General features: G+C 42.3%; 1 protein-coding gene across 1 annotated transcript; it reads right to left on the minus strand.

Moving 5' to 3' along the window:
* Positions 1 to 16,797: 16,797 nt before the first annotated feature.
* LOC141258416 (olfactory receptor 2B6-like) lies at positions 16,798 to 17,727 on the minus strand. Its single transcript, XM_073673417.1, has one exon. It carries the CDS (start codon positions 17,725 to 17,727, stop codon positions 16,798 to 16,800), a length of 930 nt encoding a protein of 309 aa, XP_073529518.1.
* Between the last annotated feature and the right edge of the window lie 419 nt (positions 17,728 to 18,146).

Consider the following 18,146-nt stretch of genomic DNA (forward strand, 5'->3'; position numbering starts at 1 on the left):
GAATAAATCCCTGTATCAACCTACTATTTTATTCTATTGTTAAGCATATGCAGAAATCTGCCTGGTATCTAGAAAAGCATCCAGTCCCCGCTTGAACTGGTGTAGTGAATCCGACATTACCGTCTCCTCACTCAGTGAATTCCATATTCTCACTGCTCTTACCGTAAAGAACCCCTTCCTATGCTGGTGCTGAAACCTTTCCTCTTCCAGTCTTAGTGAGTGCCCTCTTGTTACCGTAATATCCCTCCTTTTGAACAAATCCCGGGCATGGTCTCTATACTGTCTCCTAACATATTTGTACACATTTATTATGTCCCCCCTCAACCTTCTCTTTTCCAGGCTGAATAGTCCTAGTTTTGCCAACCTCTCTGGGTATTGCAGTCCCTCCATTCCCCTTATTAATTTTTTGCCCTCCTTTGTACCTTTTCAAGCTCATTTATATCCTTTCTATATATTGGGGCCCATAACTGAGCACAGTATTCCAAGTGTGGTCTGACCAGTGCTTTGTACAGTGGAAGAACAATGTTCTCCTCCTTTGCAGCTATACCTCTTCTGATACATGCCATTACCCTGTTTGCCCTTACAGCAGCAGCCTGACTTTGGGCACTCCAATTTAGTTTGCTATCAATCAAGATGCCCAAGTCCTTCTCCATCTCTGAATTCCCCAATGATTTCCCATTCAGTGAGTACTGGTGACTTCCATTTTTCCTTCCCATATGTATGACCTTACATTTCTCCTCGTTAAACCTCATTTGCCATTTAATGCTCCACCTACCCAGCTTATCCAAATCCCTCTGTAGGTCTTCACTATCCTCTTTTGTATTAATTGTTTTACATAACTTTGTGTCATCTGCAAATATTGATATTTTACTATTTATCCCGTTGACTATGTCGTTAATAAAGATATTAAATAACATTGGGCCTAGTACAGACCCCTGTGGTACCCCACTAGTGACGCTTACCCAATCTGAGTATATTCCATTTATAACCACCCTCTGCCTTCTATCCTTTAGCCAGTTAGCTACCCACTTGCAGACATTTTCCCCCAGCCCCATCATTCTCATTTTGTATACCAACCTATTATGTGGCACGCTATCGAACGCTTTTGAGAAGTCGAGATACACGACATCCACTGGTTCCCCCTGATCTACTCGAGAGCTCACCTCCTCGTAGAAGTCAATCAGGTTTGTTTGGCAGGAGCGATTCCTCATGAATCCATGTTGGTTCGGGGTTAATAGATTATTAGCATCAAGATGCTCCATGATTTCCTCATTAATAAAGCCTTCAAAAATTTTGCCCACAACGGACGTCAGACTCACCGGCCGATAGTTTCCGGCGTCACTTTTCGCTCCCTTTTTGAATATTGGCACTACATTCGCCTGTCGCCAATCAAGTGGTACAGACCCAGTCTCAACAGAGTCCTTAAATATAAGATATAACGGTCTGTCTATCACATTACTTAGTTCCCTTAGTACCCGTGGGTGTATGCCATCAGGTCCTGGTGATTTGTTTATTTTAATGTTACTGAGGCGTTTCTGTACCCCAGCTTGGGTTAGATTAGTCATACTTAGTGGAGGATTAACCACTTCGCGCCAGAGCCTGTTTTTGCCTTCGTGACCGGGCCAATTTTTTCAATTCTGACCACTGTCACTTTATGAAGTAATTACTCTGGAACGCTTCAACGGATTCCCCTGATTCTGAGACTGTTTTTTCATGACATATTGTACTTCATGATAGTCGTAAAATTTCTTCCATATAACTTGCGTTTATTTGTGAAAAAATCGGAAATTTGGCGAAAATTTAGAAAATTTTGCAATTTTCAAACTTTGAATTTTCATGCCCTTAAATCAGAGAGATATGTCACACAAAATAGTTAATAAATATCATTTCCCACATGTCTGCTTTACATCAGCACAATTTTGGAACCAAAATTTTTTTTTGTTAGGGAGCTATAAGGGTTAAAAGTTGACCAGCGATTTCTCATTTTTCCAACAAAATTTACAAAAACATTTTTTTAGGGACCACATCATATTTGAAGTCACTTTGAGGGGTCTTTATGACAGAAAATACCCAAAATTGACACCATTCTAAAAACTGCACCCCTCAAGGTGCTCAAAACCACATTCAAGAACTTTATTAACCCTTCAGGTGCTTCACAGGAATTTTTGGAATGTGGAAAAAAAAAATTAACATTTAACTTTTTTCACAAAAATGTTACTTTAGACCCAATTTTTTTTATTTTCACAGGGGTAACAGGAAAAAATGGACCCCAAATTTTTTTGTGCAATTTCTCTTGAGCGTGCTGATACCCCATATGTGAGGGAAAACCACTGTTTGGGCGCACTGCAGGGTTCGGAAGGGAAGGAGCGCCATTAGACTTTTTGAATGTAAAATTTGTCTGAATAATTAGCAGACGCCATGTTGCGTTTGGAGAGCTCCTGATGTGCCTAAACAGTGGAAACCCCCCACAAGTGACACCATTTTGGAAACTAGACCCCTTAGGGAACTTATCTAGATGTGTGGTGAGCACCTTGAACCCCAAGGTGCTTCACAGAAGTTTATAATATTGAGCTGTAAAAATAAAATTTTCACATTTTTCCCACAAAAAATCTTTTTCATTCTCTAATTTTGTATTATCATAAGGGTAACAGGATAAATTGCACCATGAAGTTTGTTGTGCAATTTCTCCTGAACACGCCGATACCCCATATGTGAGGGAAAACCACTGTTTGGGCGCACGGCAGGGTTTGAAAGGGAAGGAGCGCCATTTGACTTTTTGAATGTAAAATTTGTTTGAATAATTAGCGGACGCCATGTCACATTTGTGGAGCCCCTAATGTGTCTAAACAGCGGAAACCCCCCACAAGTGCCACCATTTTGGAAACTAGACCCCTTAGGGAACTTATCTAGATGTGTGGTGAGCACCTTGCACCCCCAGCTGCTTCACAGAAGTTTATAATATTGAGCCGTGAAAATAAAATTTTCACATTTTTCCCATAAAAAATGTTTTTCATCCCCTAATTTTGCATTATCATAAGGATAACCGGAGAAATTGCACCATGAAATTTGTTGTGCAATTTCTCCTAAGTACGCCGATACCCCATATATGGGGGAAAACCACTGCTTTGGTGTACGGCAGGGTTCGGAAGAGAAAGGAGCGCTATGTTGGCTGGGATAGGCAGCAGACACCATGTCACATTTGAAGAGTCGCTGACATGCCAAAACAGCAGAAACCTCCACAAATGACCCCATTTTGTAAACTACACCTCTCAAGGAATTCATCTAGGGAAGTAGTGAGTATTTTTTAATTTTTAAATTTATACCATTGGGCAGTGAAAAAATCATAATTATATTTTTACCACAAAAAAATGTTTTACCCTCAGATTTTACATTTTCACACAGGGCAATGGGTAAAAATGGTGCCGAAATGTGTCACACAATTTCTTCTAAAAGTGTCAATACCCCATATGTGGCTGTATCGTACCGCTTAGCCATACGGTGAGATCTGGGGGGGACGGAGTGCTATTTGACAATTGGAGAACAAATTATTGTAGAATAGGCATTTGGATTTGGGAGCACAAAATTTTCTGAATTTCTTTTGGGGGGCAAGGGTCATTTCGCTTTTCCAGAGCCTTTCTGCTACCAGTAACTTGGAAGTCCCTTATATTTTTAACAGATGACGGACCTGAGTGGGGACTAGCTTTTTTTGAGGACTGAGTTGAAGCTTTTATTGGGAACATTTTACGTAACGTTTATCCGGCGCTCTAGGCTGAGCACTTACATCGGAGTTTCCATCTAAATTTCCAAGTGATGTAATTCAGATGAAACCCCTGCGGGATCCATTCACTGTAATGAGGCAGCAGAGTTACTCTGGACTCCGTCTGGCCTCTGTGTAGCGGTGTCCTTTTTTTCAGAAGTGCACAAAACTGTGGCCAACCGCACTTTTATGCACGCCTAAAACAAATGACACCGTGGGATCCCAGGCTAGACGGCGTCCACAGTGGCCTATATCTGTCTCATTACAGGGAATCTTCCGTCATGGGTTCCGGCTGAATCATGTATTTCAGAGATTTACATGGAAACTCTGGTGTAAGTGCTCAGCGCAGAGCGCAGGATAAATGTGAGCAGAGCCTTACTGGGATTTTGGGGACATAATAAACAAATCAGTAGCAGGTGAAGAATTGGTTTTATTTATTTTTTACGCCGTTCCTAGTGTGATATAACTGATTAGATTACTTTATTCTTCGGGTCGGTGTGATTACAGAGATACCAGATTGATATCGGGTTTTTATGACTGACAGCTGTCACACACTAAAAGACGCTTTTTTTGCAAAATCTAGTTTTTGCATCACCATATTTTGAGAGCTATAATTTTTCCATATTTCGGCCGACAGAGTTATGTGATGGCTTGTTTTTTGCGGGACGAGTTGACATTTTTATTGGTACCATTTTTGGGGACGTGACATTTTTTGATCGCTTTCTATTCCGTTTTTTGGGAGGTAAAATTAACAAAAACAAACAATTCAGGAATTGTTTTTTGAGTTTTTTTTTTATGCCGTTCTGCGTGTGGTAAAAGTGATCAGGCAGCGTTATTCTTCGGGTCAGTACGTTTACAGCGATACTACACTTACTGTATTTTTTTTATGTTTTGGCGCTTTTACACAATAAAACTATTTTATAGAAAAAAATATTTTTTTTGCATTGCTTTATTCTGAGCGCTATAACTTTTTTATTTTTTGGCTGATGGAGCTGTATGGCGGCTTTTTTTTTGCGTAACAAGATGACGTTTTCAGTGGTACCATTTTTATTTCTATTTTGTTTTTTGATCGCATTTTTTTCCACTTTTTGTTTGGCAATATGATGAAAAAGCATATTTTTTTGCTCCGTTTTTTATTTATTTTTATTACGGTGTGCACAGAAGGAGTTAATTAGTGTGACAGTTTTCTAGCTCGGGTTGTTTCGGACGCGGCGATACCAAATATGTGTACTTTTTTTGGTTTTGTAAAAATATACGGATTTATTGGTTTAATATTTTATTTATTTATTTTTATTTATTTTGTGATTTTTTTATTAATAGTTTAAAAACTTTTTTTTTACTTTTTTTCACATTTTTTCTTAGTCCCTGTATGGGACATTAATTTTTATTTTTCTGATCTCTGATCTCATGTAATGTAATAGACATATATTACATTACATGAGATCTTCCCTGACTGTTTCAGTCAGAGTCTCCTGTCTGGCTACAGCTGCAGCTGAGCCAGACAGGACACCATATATGGCAGAGCTGGAGGCGGTCATGTGACCTCCAGCTGCCATAGCAACCCCAGGTCCTGGAAGGACTCGGAGGTCTTCGGAGAGGTAAGTTGACGACCCCCTCTCCTCCTGCTGTCTCCTATATGCCGCGATCACTATAGATCACAGCATATAGAAGACAGCTAAGGGTTAACATCACTGGGACCTGATCTAATCAGGTCCCGATGATGTCCCCTGTCAGAGCTAACGCTCTGCACCGGAATCGCAGCGCTTGCAGGACCCTGGGGGTCCTGAGCGCTGCGAGACCACCCACCGTTTTTAAACGTCGGCGCTGCACAGAGCCCGGCAAGCGCCGACGTTTATCTACAGTGGGCGGTCGGGAACCGGTTAAGCTTGTCACTTCTCATTTCGCCTGTTAGTTCTTTTTCCTTTGTGAAAGTTGACGAAAAAAATTTATTTAATAGATTAGCTTTATCCTCATCTTTCTCTATGATTTTGCCTTCATCACTTTTTATCGGTCCAATATTATTCGATTTAATCCTTTTACTATTTATATACGTAAAGAACAGTTTGGGATTTGATCTACTTTCCCTAGCAATACGTCTCTCTGTTTCCTCCTTCGCTATTTTTATTTGTTTTTTGCAGGTTCTCGTTTTTTCCTTGTAACACATTAGTGCCTCCTTGCTGTTTTCCTGTTTTAATCTCTTGAATGCCTCTTTTTTGCTATTTAACGCCCCTTTTACGTTCTTGTTCAACCATATTGGTTTCCTCTTATTTCTGGCCCTTTTATTCCCATACGGTATATACCTCTCGCACTGAGTATTCAGAATTCTTTTGAAGGTTTCCCATTTACTATTCGTATTTCCCTGATTAAGAACTTTGTCCCAGTCTATAAGTTGAAGGTTTTCTTTCAGCTGATCAAACTTCACCCTCCTAAAGTTTAATGTTTTAGTTATTCCCTTATTGATAACCCTACTGAAGGGCATTTTGAAATTGATAATATTATGATCGCTATTACCTAGGTGCCCCCCTATCTGTACCTCAGTTATTCTATCAGGCCTATTAGTCAATATTAAGTCCAACACTGCCTTCCCTCTCGTTGGTTCCTGCACTAGTTGGGAGAGATAATTATCCTTGATATTTGTCAAGAACCTTTTTCCTTTCTGCGATCTACAGGTTTCTGTTTCCCAGTCAATATCCGGGTAGTTGAAGTCCCCCATTACAATCACCTCATTATGTTTTGCTACTTTGTCTATTTGTCCTAATAGCAGTTTCTCATTCTCCTCTGTTATATTGGGTGGCTTATAGCAGACCCCCAGTAATATTTTATTATTATTTTTTGCCCCCTCTATCTCTACCCACATGGACTCGACCCCCTCTTCTCCCTCTCCTATATCTTCCCTTAGTCTGGGCTTTAGACGTGACTTTACATATAAGCAGACTCCTCCGCCCTTCCCCTGTTTCCGGTCCCTTCTAAATAAACTATAATCTGTTAAATTTACCGCCCAGTTGTAGCTATCGTCTAGCCAAGTCTCTGTTATACCTACGATGTCATACCTCTCCTCCGATATAAGCGCCCGCAGCTCATCCGCCTTATTGGTCAGGCTTCTTGCGTTGGTCAGCATGCAAGATAAAACTTTGGGGTTATTTAGCATCCTATTCTTCTCTAACGATCTAACTGTACTATCCCCACCCCCCTCTCCACCCTCATTATATTCACTTCTCCCCTTCCCCCTTGCTTGCCTCACATCCCACCTATTTCCTTGGTTTCCCCCCCCGTCTCTAGTTTAAAAACTCCTCCAACCTATTAGCCATCTTCTTCCCCAGCACCGCTGCACCCTCCCCATTGAGGTGCAGCCCGTCCCTACGGTAGAGCCTGTAGCCGACAGCGAAGTTGGCCCAGTTCTCCATGAACCCAAGCCCTTCTGCCTTGCACCAACTCTTTAGCCACTTATTCACCTCCCTAACCTCCCGTTGGCGCTCCTGTGTGGCTCGCGGGATTGGTAGTATTTCTGAGAAAACTACCTTGGAGGTCCTTGCCCTAAGCTTCCTACCTAGATCCCTGAAATCATTTTTAACCCCTTAATAACATCTGACGTACTAATACGCGTCTGTGCCCTGGGACTTAAGAGCCAGACCCGTATTAGTACGTCATGGCGATCGCGCGCGCACACAGGCTGTGCGGGCGCGATCGCCGCCGGGTGTCAGCTGATTGTCACAGCTGACACCCGGTACTATGTGCAGGGAGCGGTCACGCACCGCTCCCAGCACATTAACCCCCGCGATGCTGCGATCGAAGTCGATCGAAGTCGATCGCGGCATTGCGGGGGCAAGGGGAGGTGATCGCCGATACTCACCTCCTCTTCCGGCTTCCAGCGCAGTCTGCAAAGGCTTCCCGGGTGTTGCCATGACGACCCGATGTCGTCATGACAACATCCGGGTCACCAGAGAGCAGGAAGATTGCTTGGACATGCGCAGTGCATCTCCAAGCAATCTTCACACTGTGCACTTCTGACAGCCTTCATGGCATAGGGATGGTGCTCCATTCCTGTGCCATGCAGGCGATCAGAAAAAAAAAAGTGAAAGTCCCAGAGTGGGACAAAGTAATAAAGTGTATAAACTGTGTGAAAGTGGAAAAAAAAAAAAAAAAAAAATGTGCAAAAATATTATAAAAAAATAAAAAAAATAATACACCAAAAATAAAAATATAATGTACCCATCAATAAATATTATTATAAAAAAAATAAAAAAAAAACAATAAAAGTACACATATTTGGTATCGCCGCGTCCGGAACAACCTGACCTATAAAACTGTCCCACTAGTTAACCCCTTCAGTGAACACGGTAAAAAAAAAAAAAAAAAAACCAAGCAAAAAACAATGCTTTATCACCATACCGCCAAACAAAAAGTGGAATAACACGCGATCAAAAAGACGCATATAAATAAAAATGATACCGCTGAAAACGTCATCTCGTCCCGCAAAAAACAAGCTGCCATATAGCTCAATCAGCCGAAAAATAAAAAAGTTATAGCTCTCAGAATAAAGCGATACTAAAAAATATTTTTTTCTATAAAATAGCTTTTATTGTGTATAAGCGCCAAAACATAGAAAAATTATACAAATGTGGTACCGCTGTAAACGTACTGACCCGAAGAGTAAAGCTGCCTCATCAATTTTACCACACGCGGAACAGAATAAAAAAAAATAAAAAAAAACAATTCCTGAATTGTTGGTTTTTGTTTATTCTGCCTCCCAAAAATCGGAATAGAAAGCGATCAAAAAATGTCACGTGCCTGAAAATGGCACCAATAACAACGTCAAGTCATCCCGCAAAAAACGAGCCGTCACATGACTGTCTGCCAAAATTTGGAAAAATTATAGCTCTCAAAATATGGCGATGCAAAAACTAGATTTTACAAAAAATGCGTCTTTTAGTGTGTGACAGCTGTCAGTCATAAAAACCCCATATGATTCTGGCATTGCTGTAATCACACCGACCCGAAGAATAAAGTCGTCTAATCACTTATACCGCACAAGGAACGGCGTCAAAAATAAACTCTTGAGTTAGGATTGGGCTAGGGTTAGGGCTGGGTTTGGGGCTAGGGTTGTGCTGGGGCTAGGGTTGTGCTGGGGCTAGGGTTGTGCTGGGGCTAGGGTTGTGCTGGGGCTAGGGTTGTGCTAGGGTTAGGGCTGGGGTTGGGATTTTTTTCAAAAGTAAGAAAAAAAGATGACGATATGGCGACTAGTGTTGAGAGCAAGTGCTCGCTACTTGAGTTTGCATCGGGTGCTCTGGTATGCATTTAGTATCGTGGGTATTTGAGTGACATGCTCGAGTCTCTGCCCCATATGCTTCGCGGCCAAAAAACTTTACGGGGATTGCCTGCCATGCACGAGCGATCCCCGCATGTTTTTTTTTGGGTGTCTAATAACCGTGAAACATGCGGAGCAGGGACTCGAGCATGTCACTCGAGCACACGCTGTACATGGTGCATACCTGAGTACCCGATGCAAACTCAAGTAGCGAGCACTTGCGCTCAAGAATAATGAAAACTTATTCAATATGATGACCTAATGTAAACAAATAATGTGCCGTACCTCTGGGTTCAAAATGTTCACTATACACCTTAATAAAATCTTTGAGGGGTATAGTTTCCAAAATGGGGACACTTGTGGGGGAGCTCCACTGTTTAGGCACATCACGGGCTCTCCAAACGCGACATGGTGTCCGCTAACAAATTGAATGGAAAATCGGCTCAAATTGTTAGCGGACGCCATGTTGCGTTTGGAGAGCCCCTGTGTGTCCAAACATTGGAGCTCCCCCACAAGTGACCCCATTTTGGAAACTAGACCCCCCAAGGCACCTATCTAGATGCATAGTGAGCACTTAGAACCCCCAGGTGCTTCACAAATTGATTCGTAAAAATGAAAAAGTGAAAATAAAACACTTTTTCATTTTTATGAATCAATTTGTGAAGCACCTGGGGGTTCCAACTGCTCACTATGCATCTAGATAGGTGCCTTGGGGGGTCTAGTTTCCAAAATGGGGTCACTTGTTGGGGAGCTCCAATGTTTGGGCACACAGGGACTCTCTAAATGCAACATGGTATCCGCTAACAAATTGAATGGAAAATCGGCTCAAATTGTTAGCGGACACCACATTGCGTTTGGAGAGCCCCTCTGTGCCCAAACTTTGGAGCTCCCCCACAAGTGACCCCATTTTGGAAACTAGATCCCCCAAGGCACCTTTCTAGATGCATAGTGAGCACTTGGAACCCCCAGGTGCTTCACAAATTGATTCGTAAAAATGAAAAAGTGAAAAAAAAAACACTTTTTCATTTTTATGAATCAATTTGTGAAGCACCTGGGGTTCCAAGTGCTCACTATGAATCTAGATAGGTGCCTTGGGGGGTCTAGTTTCCAAAATGGGGTCACTTGTGGGGGAGCTCCAATGTTTGAGCACACAGGGACTCTCCAAATGCAACATGATATCCGCTAACAAATTGTCGGCTCAAATTGTTAGCGGATATCATGTTGCATTTGGAGAGTCCCTGTGTGCCCAAACATTGGAGCTCCTCCACAAGTGACCCCATTTTGGAAACTAGACCCCCCAAGGCACCTATCTAGATGCATAGTGAGCACTTGGAACCCCTAGGTGCTTCACAAATTAATTCGTAAAAATGAAAAAGTGTTTTTTTTTTCACGTTTCATTATTACGAATCAATTTGTGAAGCACCTGGGGGTTCCAAGTGCTCACTATGCATCTAGAAAGGTGCCTTGGGGGGTCTAGTTTCCAAAATGGGGTCACTTGTGGGGGAGCTCCAAAGTTTGGGCACAGAGGGGCTCTCCAAACGCAATGTGGCGTCCGCTAACAATTTGAGCCGATTTTCCATTCAATTTGTTAGCGGATACCATGTTGCATTTAGAGAGTCCCTGTGTGCCCAAACATTGGAGCTCCCCCACAAGTGACCCCATTTTGGAAACTAGACCCCCCAAGGCACCTATCTAGATGCATAGTGAGCACTTGGAACCCCTAGGTGCTTCACAAATTGATTCGTAAAAATGAAAAAGTGTTTTTTTTTTCACTTTTTCATTGTTACGAATCAATTTGTGAAGCACCTGGGGGTTCCAAGTGCTCACTATGCATCTAGATAGGTGCCTTGGGGGGTCTAGTTTCCAAAATGGGGTCACTTGTGGGGGAGCTCCAAAGTTTGGGCACACAGCAGCTCTCCAAACGCAACATGGTGTCGCTAACAATTTGAGCCAATTTTGCGTTAAATTTGTTAGCGGACACCATGTTGCATTTAGAGAGCCGCTGTGTGCCCAAATATTGGAGCTCCCCCACAAGTGACCCCATTTTGGAAACTAGACCACCCAAGGCACCTATCTAGATGCATAGTGAGCACTTGGAACCCTCAGGTGCTTCACAAATTGATTCATACAAATGAAAAAGTGTTTTTTTTTTCACTTTTTCATTGTTACGAATCAATTTGTGAAGCACCTGGGGGTTCCAAGTGCTCACTATGCATCTAGATAGGTGCCTTGGGGGGTCTAGTTTCCAAAATGGGGTCACTTGTGGGGGAGCTCCAATGTTTGGGCACACAGGGACTCTCTAAATGCAACATGGTGTCCTCTAACAAATTTAACGGAAAATCGGCTCAAATTGTTAGCGACACCATGTTGCGTTTGGAGAGCCGCTGTGTGCCCAAACATTGGAGCTCCCCCACAAGTGACCCCATTTTGGAAACTAGACCCCCCAAGGCACCTATCTAGATGCATTGTGAGCACTTGGAACACTCAGGTGCTTCACAAATTGATTCATAAAAATGAAAAAGTGTTTTTTTTTTTCACTTTTTCATTGTTACGAATCAATTTGTGAAGCACCTGGGGGTTCCAAGTGCTCACTATGCATCTAGAAAGGTGCCTTGGGGGGTCTAGTTTCCAAAATGGGGTCACTTGTGGGGGAGCTCCAAAGTTTGGGCACACATGGGCTCTCCAAACACAACATGGCGTCCGCTAATTATTCAAGCAAATTTTACAATCAAAAAGTCAAATAGCGCTCCTTCCCTTCCGAGCCCTGCCGTGCGCCCAAACAGTATTTTTTCCCCAAATATTGGGTATCTGCGTGCCCAGGGGAAATTGCACAACAAATTTTGGGGTCCATTTTTTCTTGTTACCCCTGTGAAAATAAAAAAAATTGGGTCTAAATTAACATTTTTGTGAAAAAAGTTAAATGTTCATTTTTTTCTTCCACATTCAAAAAATTCCTGTGAAGCACCTGAAGGGTTAATAAAGTTCTTGAATGTGGTTTTGAGCACCTTGAAGGGTGCAGTTTTTAGAATGGTGTCACTTTTGGGTATTTTCTGTCATAAAGACCTCTCAAAGTGACTTCAAATGTGATGTGGTCCCTAAAAAAATGGTTTTGTAAATTTTGTTGGAAAAATGAGATATCGCTGGTCAACTTTTAACCCTTATAGCTCCCTAACAAAAAAAAATTTTGGTTCCAAAATTGTGCTGATGTAAAGTAGACATGTGGGAAATGTTATTTATTAACTCTTTTGTGTGACATATCGCTCTGATTTCAGGGCTTAAAAATTCAAATTTTGAAAATTGCAAAATTTTCAAAATTTTCGCCAAATTTCCGTTTTTTTCACAAATAAACGCAAGTGATATCGAAGAAATTTTTCCACAATCATGAAGTACAATATGTCACGAAAAAACAATCTCAGAATCAGGGGGATCCGTTGAAGCGTTCGAGAGTAATTACCTCATAAAGTGACAGTGGTCAGAATTGTAAAAATTGGCCCGGTCATTAACGTGCAAACCACCCGCGGGGCTTAAGGGGTTAAGGACCCTCCATCTACCACTCACTTTGTCATTGGTGCCAATGTGGACCATGACCGCTGGGTCTTCGCCAGCCCCACCCAGTAACCTGTCAACCCGATCCGCGATGTGCCGGACTCGAGCGCCAGGGAGGCAGCACACCGTTCGGCGATCCCGGTCTTTGTGACAGATTGCCCTGTCTGTCCCCCTAATAATAGAGTCACCCACTACCAGGACCTGTCTAGCCTGCCCTACACTTCCCCCCTCCCCCTCATTACTGGAGCATACACTCCCCCGGCGGTCAGAGGATCTGTCGTGCTCCAATAATGCCGGTTCTGAACCAGCCTTCCTATACTTCTTCCCTCTATCCCTTCTAACTGTTACCCAGCTCCCTGCCTGTTCAGCCTGCGCTTCCCCACTAAGCTCCACCCCCAGTGTTGACCCATTGAGTGTCTGCTCGGTGAGCAGCAAACTCCGTTCCATGTTGTCGATGCTCCTCAGTACCGCTATCTGAGCACTTAGATCCAGGATTTGGGCTTCCAAGTGCACGATATGCTCACATCTCTCGCAGCAGTATGGATCCCTGAGCGGTAGCTCAGGGAATGCATACATTGCGCAAGATGTACACTGCACGGCTCCGGCCAACATGGACGTCATTCTAAATATGGGGATACAGTCAGTATATATGTACAAGTACAAAACACAATTATTTATATATAGGTGTATGGACGGGGATCAATTAGGGATGTGCAAGTGTATCGATTAGATATCGGCGCGGGGTCAGTTAAGTATGGACGGGGGATCAATTAAGTATCAATTAAGTATGGACGGGGGATCAGCTGAGTGGGTCAGGTGGATTAATTAAGTATGGACGGTGTGTCAATTAACTATGGACTGGGATCAATAAGTATGAACTGGGGAAATAATTAATTGTGGACTAGGGAATCAATCAATTAATTATGGACAGGGGGTTTAATTAAATAGGATGGGGGGTAAAGCAAATAAATAGGTATGGACGGTGGGTCAATTAACTAAGGACTGGGGATCAATAAGTATCAATAATATCAATAAATATGGACTGGGGAAATAATTAATTGTGGTCTGGGGAATCAATCAATTAATTATGGACAGGGGTTAATTAAATATGGTGGGGGATAAGGCAAATAGATAGGGACTGGGGATGAGTAAAAGTGGACAAGGGGAATCTATTAAATAGGACAAGGGGGATCAATCAATTATGGGCTGGGGGGGTCAATCATTTAAATGTGGTCAGGGGGATCACTTTAATATGGACGGGGGGTGGTCGGGGATCAATTAAATGAGGACGGGGGTCAATTTAATGTGGTCAGAGGGATCAGTTAAATATGGACGGGGTGTTCAGGGGAATCAATTTAAATATGGATGGGGGGGTAATCAATTAAATATGGACTAGGGAATACAATACAATTACAATACAGATACAAATACAATACAGTACAGTACACACCTGGGTTCAGTAGGGCCGCTTATCGCGGCCTCCTGCCCCTCACTCACCTCCTCTAGGGACGCTGCACGCTATCACAGCGCGCTTGTCCCTCCGGTCGCCTCTTACCAGTCCTCCTGATCACCTCCTGGTCACCACCACCTGGCACCCTCCGCTGGCCGGCACTGCACGCTGCCACAGCGCTCTCTTGCGCTCGTCCCTCCGGTCGCCTCCTACTGGTCCTCCCGGTCCGCTCGGTCACCTCCGCCTGGCTCTCCTCCCTTCCCAGGAGCTCTCTCCACACACAGCACAACTCTTGCAGCACATGGCAGGCTCCGCCTCCACCACTTCCTGTCAGGCCTCCTCCCATTATAATATAATAGAAAGGTATAATAGAAACAAGTCACCAATTCTGCATTTATCGTCCACTTCTGGTTTTGGCTCCCACTCCTGAGAAAAAATACTGACTGAAAACTGACCGAATACTGATAGAGGGGCCCTTGGCCTTAACTACAGACTTTAATCTCATAAATCGTACAAGTGTAGAGGTTCCTTATCTGAGCACGAACCCTCATAGTAAGTAATATTGACCAGTATGTAGTGGAGGTTTGTTTCTCCTTAGCAAAACTTACTTACGAACACTTGGTAAATTTGCTGTAGAAATGCTCAGTCTCTTGACAATAGGCATTCCATTCCAGTTGGCTCACCAATAGTGTCTACATTATGCTTATGTCACACTCCACCAAGGAGCCAAATGGCGCACGGCAAAACGAATGGGAAGGAAAGCACTGCCACTTGGGAAAGATAGGAAGAGCAACCCCTCAACTTGTCCTGCATAGCAGTGAGCTGCCTGACATCCCTAGACCGGTCCTTTCACCCCATGTGGGGCATGCATTCTTATCCATGATTTTCCCAAGGCATAGCCCTTGATAGTGTGTGGGGCAGAAGATACACTAGTCCTGCTCTCAGATAAAGACACAAAAGGGAAACAGACAAGGGTAAAATAAACAACAATCACTCAACGAGCACTCAGACTACATAAAGGTATAAAGGAAGAGTAAGGCAAACCAAAAGAGAGATAAGGACTCCTAACCAATTTCTCTATCTCCAATTTGGTTCACAGCTCCAAAACAATTCCAAGATATAGCAAGCTATCACTGGCAACTACCCAAGCAAAGAGGCAAGTACTTGTACCTGAGGGGAGTGGAGAAATCAGAACAGCTGAGATAACTCAGGATGGAGAGGTCTAGGAGACAAGCAGAACTGCTTAACCCTTGCAGAACCAGAACAAGGGAAATCTGCACAGCTAACTGGAAGGCAAAGAAGATCCAACCAGTGCAGGCATGCGTGTAGCCAAATGTTGCAATCTTCTGACCCCTGAAATAGAGGAGACCACTCTCTGTCGCAGTACCTTCATGACAGATTGACTCAACATGCAAAGTAAATCCATAGAAAAGCAAAGGTCTACTGTAAAAGTGCATTCCCAACAATTGAATTTACAAACCATCCATAGGAGAGGTGATTATTTACATATCGATGGACGTCTGACACCCTCCGACTTAAATGTCTGACCACAGGTAGATCTATTCTTATTTATTTTATTGTGTGCAGACAGAAGAGTCTGGGTGTACAAACTTATGATGATCTTTAACGCAGTCAGAGCAGGAATGAAGGTGCCAGATGGATTTATGTATTTTAACACTAATTCATGAAAGTGCTCCTCAAAACATTTGGTGGCAACACAACCCGGGATCAGACTTCAATCAATGAACAATAAAACTTTCACCCTCCTTATGCATGAACTGTTACAGTATTTACTGTTGCAACTGTTTCTCCCCTTTATTCTATGTCCTGTTGAGTATAAGTATGTGACCCTTCAGTTTTTGTGTTATACTAAGCCTGATGAATAGATCTCAGAAGTCTTGAAAGCTGCTATTTATTATCATCTTTTCAGCTAGCCATTAAAAGGTATCAACCACTGAGGACTCTCAAGTTTTAATATGTTTAACAGGTTACTATATTATTGCCAAATGACTTTATCATACATAAGTTATAGAATTGCTCAAACCTTTTAAAATTTGAATTTGCCAGGTTCGGCGAACTTTTCCCCAAAATTCTGATTTGCGGCAAATCTTAAGTAGTCCAATTGCCTTGGAAAGATGCGTAGAACATTTTGCGACCGTCCAATACTGTATTAAATCTGGTTTATTGGCATGGTAGTCTTGGGGTGGGAGAGAGAAGGGAAAAGGGAGATTTGAATACACGTGCGGCATATCAGAAATTGAATATACCATAGGAATAATGAATTACACTGGCTCTGCTGCAGTCCCTGACACTCTTTACTTATTTATTGGAATGCAATGTTCTTCAGCACTAGGACAATAGTATAACACAATCCAGTTTTGGTCTTTTCTGTCCCTATATGTAATGAGATGTGCGCTCTGACCTCCTATCTATGTAAAAGTATAAAATGGCACTAATTGGTTGGTCCAATCTTTTATACGGGCCCCCCATCCACATTGCTGGCTTCGATAACTGCAAGTCATTATTAGGAAGCCCACTTGGCCACACCGGAAGCCATTAAGCCACTCTTTGAATCTTCAACAAGCATGTGTGAAACCACGCCGGGCTTTTTTCTTTTTTTGACCAATCAACAAGTATCAAACTGCAAACTGTTTCAAGAAATTCCTCTCAAATTTGTTTCTTTGTAGATCAAATCAATCATCTCTAATTAGTCCAATTTTATTAAACATTCAATCAATGTTACTTTTGATTAAATACAAAATGTGGCAATTTCTTCAGTCGTTCTTTGACGTCTTTGTTATTCAGACTGTAAATGAGAGGATTTAACATGGGGCAGATAATAGCATAAAACACAGAGATATATTTCCCTTGGTTTGTGGAATATTCTGCTGAAGCTCCAAAATACAAAATCATTCCAGTCCCAAAAAATAAAGCCACCACTAAGATATGGGAGGTGCACGTGGAGAAAGCCTTAGATCTGCCTGCAGAATGGATCTTTAATACAGAGAATATAATAAAACCATAAGAAACAATGATAAAGACAAAGGGAAGGAGCAGAGAGGTGAAACAAATACAAAGTACCAGGAGTTTACTTAAGAATAAGTGAGTACAAGTCAGTTCTGTGATGGCCAAGATCTCACACATAAAGTGGTTGATCTGGTTTGGGTTACAGAGAGGAATCGGCATGGCAAGGGTTGGAAATACAAAAATGAAGAAGCTCAATATCCAAACAATGGCGGTCAGCCGATAACAAACGCTCCACCTCATCAACACCAGGTAGTGAAGTGGTCGGCAGATGGCCACATATCGGTCGTAGGCCATGAGAGTAAGAAGAAGACTTTCAGTGCCCCCCATAAGAAGTATTGTGTATAACTGAATGGCACAATCCCCGGTTGATATTGCTCTACGGATGGAGAAGATGTCCAGCAACAGCCGGGGCACAACCGATGTTGAGTTACATAAGTCCAAGAAGGATAACATGAAGAGAAAGAAATACATGGGGGTGTGAAGATGAGGGGTGAGAAGAACAACGAGCATGAGGAGACAATTTCCGATGACAGTAATTACGTAGACCGTGAAGAACAGAAGAAACAGGACAGTACTTGTGGTGAGGTCTCGGGAAAACCCTAAAAGTATGATCTCAGTGACAACCGTCCTGTTTTGCTTCATGTAGCAAAAATTTTTGTGGTGAGAAAAAAATATCAACAATAACGGATCCCTGTTTTTAAGAAATTCCGAAGTGACTCCTGTCGTTGATGTGTTTTCTATGAAGCTCTTTCTTTCTATCAATTTATATTTCCGATGTCTGCAATGAGGGATTTTATTTGATGACATTTCATATTCAATATTATATCAAAGTCTTCATTAATTATTGGAATTTTATACAAATAATACAAACAAAAGGGGGGGGTGTGAAGCGCAGTGAATATTTTTCATGGTTCTGCTGGTAACGTCTCTTGGTCTGATATATATATAAACTAACAGGACAAGCGATCAGAGCACAATAAAGACTCGCAAACTCCTGAGATCAATTATCTCTCAGCACAGTCAGAACATAATAGAGAAAATTATCTACAGAGGGGCTTATA

Source organism: Phyllobates terribilis, unplaced genomic scaffold, assembly GCF_046119375.1.
Source record: "Phyllobates terribilis strain yellow unplaced genomic scaffold, ASM4611937v1 Scaffold_3__8_contigs__length_932513732, whole genome shotgun sequence".
Lineage (NCBI taxonomy): Eukaryota > Metazoa > Chordata > Amphibia > Anura > Dendrobatidae > Phyllobates > Phyllobates terribilis.